At 39.4% G+C, this 9,285-nt stretch overlaps 1 protein-coding gene across 3 annotated transcripts; it reads left to right on the top strand.

Annotated features, from left to right (window-relative positions):
* The first annotated feature begins 257 nt into the window (after positions 1-257).
* On the top strand, positions 258-8,216 carry LOC122313613 (TLC domain-containing protein 2). 3 transcript variants are annotated; one of them, XM_043128768.1, is made up of 4 exons: positions 258-741; positions 6,171-6,448; positions 7,313-7,659; positions 7,825-8,216. In XM_043128768.1, the coding sequence occupies exons 1-3, from the start codon at positions 498-500 to the stop codon at positions 7,643-7,645; spliced, it is 855 nt and encodes a 284-aa protein (XP_042984702.1). In that variant the 5' UTR covers positions 258-497; the 3' UTR covers positions 7,646-7,659; positions 7,825-8,216. The 3 variants fall into 3 exon arrangements, 2 of the variants coding, with proteins under 2 accessions (XP_042984702.1, XP_042984700.1); XM_043128766.1 differs by having other exon boundaries at positions 259-741; positions 7,313-7,650; XR_006243458.1 differs by having other exon boundaries at positions 260-741; positions 7,313-7,748.
* Positions 8,217-9,285: the final 1,069 nt, after the last annotated feature.

The raw sequence follows: 9,285 nt of genomic DNA, 5'->3' as shown, positions 1-9,285 counted from the left end.
TATTTTCTTAATCATTAAATAAAAAATAAAAAAAAAATTTGTCCAACGGTCAAGACGGCAAAGGAGCTTTTTCCATATAGCAATATCTCAAATCTCCCTTTATTTTTCTTCTTTTTTTTTTTTTTTTTTTTTTTGGCAATATTTCAATCATTTCTACTTCTCTTTTATATTTTATTACACAACAAAAATAGTCTGTCCATCTTTCTTTTGGTTGCATCGGGTCGAGCAACAAGCTCCTAAATCAATCGGTTCGTTTTGGGATCGGGTATTCACCCGAAAATCCGTTTTCGGGTCGAACAGCCGCTCGGTGGTGGCGAGGAAGGGTCCCGCAGAAAGAAAACCCATTAGATATGGTTTGCGCTTAAATGAAGCAATCCTCCCTCTCTCTCTGTGTCGGTAACGAAATGGATATTTGTTCGATCCCCAGGTGAAAGACTCAAAAAACGCGTCGAAGGCAATAGATTAGAGACTGCGAGAGAGTATAGTATCATAGAGTAATGGTTAGAAGAGTACGAGATGAGAACAAGGCCGAGATCTTCTTCGTGGCTACCCTGGTGCTGTGGTTCGTTTCGGTTTTGTTCGAAGTAGTATTCAACAAGCGGAAGGAGCTCCTCAGTATACTCGCTGGCTGTTGCTTTTTTCAAACGGCCAACTGGTTCATCCACTTTTTCTTCTCTCCGGATCCTCTATTCGTTAATACTTCCGTCTCTCTCCTTCACTCATCAATCACCTCCGCCTCTGGTTTGTTCTTTTCCCCCGATTCACTTTCTATTTGTTTCCAATTCTAGGTCTCTTTCCACATCTTGAATTTGTTTTGGCTTTTCTCTTGGTATTTTCATTGCTTGTGGGGAATTACTATTTATTGATGGTATGGCCGAAAGGCACTGATAAATGATGTTAGGCTTGTAGAGTTTGAATGGAAAACTAAAGTCTGCAGGATGCATGAATCATCCCTGTACAATGTACACTGATTGTTGTTCTGACCACTTTGGTAGCTACTTCTAGAAAACTGAAAATTATTCCAGTAATTTGGAGGCCAGGTTGGAAAAAATAATAGTAATTATATAGCGTGCTCATGAGTGGCTGTTAAGTGTGAACATATGGGTGCGTTTGTTTCAAATTCGGAGGAGCACACTCCATCATTCTGAGGAAATAGTTCTTGTATCACATATGTTCTCTGGCATGGATCGTTGTCATTGTATGCATGCAAGGTAGAAAATCATACTTTATCATTTGTAAATGGTCTCAAATTATGGATCTGTGACACTTACTGTGGTGGCAGGCTTGTTGATTATATGCTTCAGAAAATGTATGTTTATCCCATATCGGCATGCCCTTTTTTTTTATTATTGGCACCGGCTGTCTGAGAACAGTGCCCTGGCTAATCCCAGTGATGCACAGGCCCCGGCAAGGATTGGCATGCCCTATTAATGGAGCATCATATCAATATTATTATATCAAGCCTTTTGAGGTCTCCAAGTAATAGGATATCTTCAATAAATTAGGTTGAGGAAAACAGTGGTAAGAAGCAAATGGCAGCATCAGTATCGCATCCTTATGCTATAGATGTTCCCTTAAACTATACCTCCTGCATCCCATATTGTCTTGGATCTCTCAAAAAATTGTCCACTTGGAAAATTTAATTAGCATAGATTTAACTATATTGTCTTGGATCTCTCAAAAAATTGTCCACTTGGAAAATTTAATTAGCATAGATTTAACTACTCTTTTACGGTTTGACACTTTACTTTATTTGAAAAGTCAATAAATTTTCTCTATTCTCTTCATATCTGCTAAAATTAAAGAGGATAATTTTAGAAAGGATTGAGATTTATGTTGAAGACAATCAGTAAAGAATATCCCTTAAAAAATTGGATTTCTATGATGGAAAACTATTTGGGCTGGAGGAAGTATCCCCTCCCCCCCAAAAACCCAAAACACCAAAAAACCATCATATTCAAGTTTTGGAATTTTTTTTTTTTTTTTTTATAAGTCAACGATAGTATTTATAATAATAGGTATAGCCCAATTACACAAGAAGGTATACAAGTGGTAAGACCTATCTAGGTGGCTATAGTAGTCACTAGAAACTCGTGTACATTTAGGCCATTAAAGTCTATAGCTAGAGACCACAGGAATAAAGTGTTGAACAATAAGATACAAAGCTCCTCAATTGTTCTCTCCTTATCTTCAAATGTTCGTTCATTTCGCTTTTGCCAAATGCACCACATAATGCAGATAGGCACCATCTTCCATATAGCTTTGATATGTAGATCTCCCCCTGGCATCGCCCAACTAGCTAATAATTCAAGTACTGACTTCGGCATCACCCAATTTAACCCTACTCGACAGAATACTTCACACCACAAGGCTCTAGCTGTCTCACAATGTAACAGGAGATAGTTCACTAACTCACCAGCTTTCTTACACATATAACACCAATCAGTAATTGATTACCTGCCTCTTCCGCAAATTATCAGTAGTCAGAATCTTACCCAGAGCTGTTGTCCAAATGAAGAAAAGTGTTTTGGGCGGTGCTTTATTCCTCTACAATCTTTTCCATGGAAAACGAAGCATTAGGTATAGCTGTAAGGGCCTTATAATAAAAGCGAACTGAGAAAGTACCCTTACCCGTATGTTTCCACCACAGTTTATCTTCATGCAATCCATTTGGCTTCATAGAGTACACTAGGTTGAAAAAATCCGCGAAACTGTTTACTTCCCAATCATGTGTTGCTCTACAAAAAGTGACATTCCATTGAACTTGATCCCTTGAGCGAACCAACAGGTCTGCAACCAAAGCTTCTTGATCGCAAGCCACTAGATATACACATGGAAAAGCGTCCTTCAGTGCCTCCTCCCCACACCAAATGTCCCTCCAAAATCTTATACGTGTGCCCTCCCCCACCAAAAGTTTAGTATTATTGGCAAAAATCCTCCATCCTCTTCTTATTTGCTTCCAAATCCCCACTTCATACGATCCATTCCGCTCTCTAGTACACCATCCCCCCCATAGGCTGCCATATTTACTATGAACTACTAATTTCCATAGTGCTTCCGGCTTTATATTATATCTCCAAAGTCATTTCCCTAGGAGTGCTCGATTGAAAATTCTCAGGTTCTTTATCCCCAATCCTCTTGAAGAAATTGGTCTGCAAACCGTATCCCAGTTGATTAGATGAAACTTGAATTCATCCCCCAAACCACTCCAAAGGAAATCACGGTATAATTTTTCAATCCGTGCCGCCATAGAAGCTAGAATTGTAAAAAGAGACAGAAAATAAGTGGGTAAGTTAGAAAGAGTACTCTTTATCAGGGTTACTCGGCCTCTTTTCGACAAGTACAGTCTCTTCCATCTAGCCAATTTTCTCTCTGTTTTCTCAATAACTATATCCCAGATAGCTATGGCTCGTGAAGCCGCCCCTAGCGGTAAACCCAGATAAGTCATAGGAAGAGTGGTGACCTTACACCCCAATTTGTTAGCCAACTGTCGAGATCTACTAACATTCCCAACTGGAACTAATTCTAATTTATCAAAATTTACTCTCAAACCTGATACTGCTTCAAAGCATAACAGTAGCGCTTTCAGAGTCCTAAGTTGTTCTTGTTCAGCCTCATAGAAAATTAAAGTGTCATCAGCAAAAAGTAAATGAGATATCGAGATAAGGCCCCTATTCAGATCACCCACGGAAAAACCAACCAGCAAACCATTGGTAACTAGAGCCATTAACATCCTACTCAGGGCCTCCATTATGATAACAAAGAGAAGAGGGGTCAACGGATCCCCTTGTCTTAAACCTCTTGAGTTGTTAAAAAAACCTTCTGGACTGCCATTAATCAGAATTGAAAATCTTGCTGTTGAGATGCACCATCTAATCCACCTACACCATTTTTCCTCAAAACCACACCTCCTCAATAGATAGATAAGAAAGTCCCAATTTACATGTTCATATGCCTTTTCCATGTCTAATTTACAAATAATCCCTGCTATACTGGATTTTAGTCTACTATCCAAACATTCATTGGCTATTAATACCGAGTCCAGAATTTGACGACCCCTAACAAAGGCATTTTGTGGCTTTGAGATTATCTTACCAACCTCGCCCAACTTGTTTGCTAGAACCTTTGAAATAATTTTATAGACCCCGTTAATAAGGCTAACGGGCCTAAAATCCTTCACGTCCGCAACCTCGGTGTTCTTCAGAATTAATGCAATAAAAGTCATGTTCAAACTTTTCTGAAATTTCCCAGGCGAGAATAATTTCTGGAAGACGTTCGACATAGCCTCTTTTAACACCTCCCAACATGTATGGAAGAACTCCATCAAAAAACCGTCTGGTCCTGGCGCTTTGTCTTTCCCTATTCGTCTGATCACTTGATATATCTCCTCTTCCTCGAACGCTCTTTCCAATCTTGCCGCAGTCTGTGGCTCAATGGAATCAAATACAAGTCCATCCACTTTTGGCCTCCATCCCTCTCTTTTTGTAAATAGTTGTTCGAAAAAATTCAGCACATGTTCCCGTATTACAGGGGCCTCCGTACACTCTCTACCATTAATACTCAGCATCTCAATGGTATTATTCCTCCTATGTGAATTTGCCACTATATGGAAGAATTTTGTACTCCTATCCCCTTCTTTTAGCCACAAAGCTCTTGATTTCTGTCGCCAAGATATCTCTTCAGATGATAATACCCTTTCTAACTCTAAAGTCAATTCTGCCTTTCTTGTTCTTTCCTCTACGGTGAGAGATCTGCCTTCATCGATTCTTTCAAGAACCTGTAACTCTCCCATCATGTTTTTCTTTTGCTCCCCTAAATTACCAAAAGATTGGGAATTCCACAACTTTAAATCTTCCTTCAAAGCCTTTAGTTTGCCTGCAAGTATATGAGAGGGAGTATCATTAAACTGATAAGAGGACCACCAACACCTTACCCTATCCACAAAACCCTCGCTTTTAAGCCACATGTTTTTGAACTTGAAGTAACGACGCCCACTTTGAATGCCTCCACCATCCAGTAAAATTGGAAAGTGATCTGAGCATAGATACGGCAATCTCCTCTAACAAACCTCTGGATGCTGACATTCCCACTCTAGCGATATTAAGAATCTATCCAACCGTGACCACGTCTGATTATTGGACCAAGTAAATGGGCCACCTATGAGTGGTAGATCCACCAAGTTCAACTCAAAGATGCAGTCGGAAAACTCTGTCATGGCTGGACATACACGACTATCACCCGATCTTTCACTGGGGAACCTTGTGACGTTAAAGTCCTCTCCTATAGACCACAGGAGATCCCACCAGTTGTGTAACCCCGCAATTTCTTCACAGAGTTGATGTTTGATGTTGTCAACATTCGGTCCATATATTCCTGCAAAAGCCCACAAAAAATTATCTTCCACCATCTTAAGAGAAACGGCCACTGTATATTCCCCTATGAACTCCTCCCTCTTCATCATCACCCTTTTGTCCCACATCACAAGCACCATAATAAAGTCTTAAATTCCATTTGCTAGTTCAAAGGTAAAAGAGACTTTAAATTCCATTTGCTAGTCCAAAGGTAAAAGAAAAAGAAGAAATTACTTTCACAAAGAGGTATTGAGTTTAACGGTTATCACTTGTTGTAGTTTTATGATCCACGTGTGTGTGTTGCCATAGGATATCCACATATGTAGGTCTCATACCTATATAAATTAATTTTTATATTCATATGTGTTAAAGTTAGTTGAATAGGACTTTTAGAAAAATTTGTCAAAGCTTGAACTGATTTGTTAGACTTAAAATTAGGTTGTCCCTAGGCGTTGCTCTTGTATATGACCTGTGTACTTGGGCTTTTCCTATTCGTACAATCAATAAAATCTTATTTACCAATAAAAAAAAATTAGGTTGTCCTCCAAATAAAAAGGTTCATCCGTTTCCTGATTTGTTGTATATAAACATAATACTTATTATTCATTTTTTTTTACTTTCTAAAGTATCATTTGTCCTGATATGTGGTCTCTCCTGACTTTTTCTGAAAGTCTTCATTGGCTTTTTGTTCTTATAATTGCATACACTCAAATATTCTACTGCAAGTTAGGTTGTCGTATACATTTCCACTTGCTCTTAATATGGGTCTTCATGCCTTTGTATTGTTGTAACTTCAACGTTTGTTTACTTCTTGTGCAGTGGTATTCATTTTGGTTAATGAGTGGTTGAAAAATGGATCGTATGGGATGTTTGATCACTCACAGTTGTTTGGGGGAACTTGGCCGTGGGCATATCCCACTTTGTGCTTCTCATGTGGTTACTTTGCATATGATCAGTGGGATATGCTGCATTATCGGTTATACAATGGTTGGATCCCTGCCATCTTATTCCATCATCTGATACTCCTGATCTGTTTTTCTCTTGCTTTATATCGAAATGTCACCATCAACTACCTCATTCTCACTCTCATTTGTGAGGTATGATCTTCTATGTCTGCTTATGCCTAGGATGAGAATCAAATTTATTTAAGATGAAGTGTTTGCTTAAACAGATGAATGAGCCTCAATATTTTAGAAATTTCTATTGCGGTGCAAATGCAGTGATTGGGTTCTGTATAGTCTGCTATCTGTATAAGTTATAACAGGGATAAAATTTGTCTTTTCACTTATAAAAAAAAAGTTATAACAGGTAAAATTCTCAGAAAACCAAGCCTATAGGCTCTGCTTCATTCCCCCACACCCCCCCCCCCCCCTTCTTCTCCCTCCCCGGCCCCCTGTTAACGTTGTTATAACGTCAGAACCTAGATAATTTAAACATTGGTTTTCATGAAGCATTATTGAAGGGTGTGAAATGTGCCTTAGGGTCTGAAGCCTTGGATGAATTTTTATGGGATTAGGACATCTTCAAGTGGTTACGGCTTTGAAGTTAAGATCCATTTAATTTATCCTTGTATGCTATTGAAGGTTGCGCTTATTTGAAATTCAAATGAATTCTTGGCATACTAATATAAATGAGACGCTTGACCTCTACACTGGAAATTTAATAAATACTGTCTCCAATTGTTTCAATTGCGATACTTGAAAAAAAACTATTACTTCAATTGGAATAAATCTTGTATTTGTATGGTTGGATGAGGCATTCTTCATGAGGATATACGTTTTTGCTTCCTTGCTATATGAGATGAAAGAAAGTGAGCAACCAGTTAACAAAAGTATTAAGGCAACTTCAAATTGAAATTAAGTCTCAGATCGATGATATTGTCCAAATTTATAATCTTAAGCCAAATATTGTGCAGAATCTGTTTGATGTAACTAAAGGTCCAATTTCTTCTGATCATACAGCTGCATTCTATATTTCTGCATGTGAGGAAAGTGCGAAGAATGGCTGGTATTCGTGATGCCAAGAGCAGAATTGTGAGGTTAGAATGGGTTCTTAATTGGGTCACTTTCGTTGTAGCACGGCTGGTATCTCATGTGCTCATCACCGTCAAGCTCCTCAGAGACGCACATAAGTTTGGTCAGGGTGTCGAGCTGCCGCTTGCCTTATTTGGGATGGCTGGAATGAATTTGCTTAATGTTTTTCTTGGCATTGATCTTTATAATGCTTTCAGGAGAGAGAAAAATCCCCAAGGGAATGGTCATCGTCGCCATCTTGAAGGAGAGAAGGAAGGCTAGAAAGAGTTGTAACTGTATTTTTATGTTCTATCATTCGTTATATTCTCTCTGTTCGAAAAGTCGTTGGAAAAAAATGAACTTCGCAGTAACAAAAAACACCAATGTATGATATTTATATTAGAGATGTGAAAACAATGATTTGAATTACAAAATGATGGTTGGCAAATGATCTGTTACAGTGGCCGAGTGGCTGAAAGAAATGAAGAGTCTGGTAAGGTCCGAAAGAAGCCAGTCAAAGAATGAAGATGGAGATATTGATTGAAGTCTATCGGTCAAAGAGTCAGTGGATGGAAGTGTGTTGGTAGCCGTGGGATTACATTGTGAGGAGTCTTCAGTTGCGCACACGTGGAGGCATTAATATGAATGTTATAAATGTAGCAGAAATTACTACGGAGGACATTGGTTGCAATGACAACTTTATTAGCTTTTATAATTGTATTGTTGTTTATATTCATGTTCGATGTGTCATCATCTTATTGGTGAGGACCACTTTCTGTTAGAACCCTACTGTATGTATGGGTAGATGTTTTGATAGATCTTTTTTGCATTAATCGACAGTTATTCTTCTCAATTCTCTCTCAATATTCACTTCTTCCTTTCGTCCGAATTTGGAGGTCATCACCCTTTAAGTGAGAACCTTTATCAATTTACAATGCAGTATAAGGGAAATGTTACAAGTAGTATCAGTTGTCACCAGTCCTTAATTCTCTACAATGGCTGAAGGAACCTATTACAATCAATTTCAGGAAGGGCTTAATGCTTTCAAAAATTTCACAGATGCACAGTATCGTTCCATTGAAGCTGAAATAGTCAATTTGAAGAAATCCTCATATTCTCAGTTCACAACTCTTGACACTCAGATGACTACCTTTGGTAGGGAAGTCTTCACCCAACTGGCTGCTTTGACCTAGAAGCTGCAAAAGAAAAACATTAATCACAGGCAAGAAGACACAGAGGGCTCTTCAGTAACTCACCCACACAATGACCAGCACCGAGAAACAGGTAGAGATCCAATCACTTATCCAGTCCGAGAAGATTTCCCCTCCTTCCATAGGGAGGACCCCAATGGGTGGATCTATAAGGTAAACCACTCTTTAACCTTTCACAACACCTTACCCCAACATAAATTGCGTTTAGCATCCTTCCATATGGAAGGGCAAGCATTAGTTTGATTTCAGAATATGGAGGAAATGGGAGTTTTCCCAGATCGAGATACTTTCACTTAGGCCTGAAGACAGAAATGTCGGTGTCGGTGTCGGTTTCGGTGGCAAACCGATACACCACCAACACATTAAATCTCCAAAAATCTCGACCGAAACCGATCGATAGGGAAGAAGAGAACCGGCCGGAGTTTGATCGGTCAGCACTGATCAATTCGACGATTTGGGGATCAGTTTCCACTTTCCATTGGTGCAGTGGGACTTCAACGGCGAGGGAGGAGGAGGCGGTGGCTCATGCCCACGTGCGAGGTTGTGGTCTTACCAGAGTAGAGAAGAGAGAGAGAGAGAGAGTAGAGGTGAGTGATGGCGACAGGCGAAGGAAGAAAAGAGAAGAAGGGTTCTGGCTAGGGCTGTACAGAAAACTGAAAAACCGGTTGGAACCGATCAGACCGACCGCAGAAGCAGGGAACCGGCCGAAAC

Source organism: Carya illinoinensis, chromosome 6 (genome assembly GCF_018687715.1).
Source record: "Carya illinoinensis cultivar Pawnee chromosome 6, C.illinoinensisPawnee_v1, whole genome shotgun sequence".
NCBI classification, from domain to species: domain Eukaryota; kingdom Viridiplantae; phylum Streptophyta; class Magnoliopsida; order Fagales; family Juglandaceae; genus Carya; species Carya illinoinensis.
Note: the sequence above shows the minus strand (reverse complement) of the source record. Positions and strands in the feature narration are given on the sequence as shown.

What these genes read in the sequence shown, in the direction of transcription:
- LOC122313613 (XM_043128768.1), top strand. Translation starts at nt 498, where the DNA reads ATGGTTAGAAGAGTACGAGATGAGAACAAGGCCGAGATCTTCTTCGTG. An exon ending in ATCAATCACCTCCGCCTCTG is followed by an intron (nt 742 to 6,170) that starts GTTTGTTCTTTT and finishes CTTCTTGTGCAG; the next exon opens with TGGTATTCATTTTGGTTAAT. An exon ending in TTCTCACTCTCATTTGTGAG is followed by an intron (nt 6,449 to 7,312) that starts GTATGATCTTCT and finishes CTGATCATACAG; the next exon opens with CTGCATTCTATATTTCTGCA.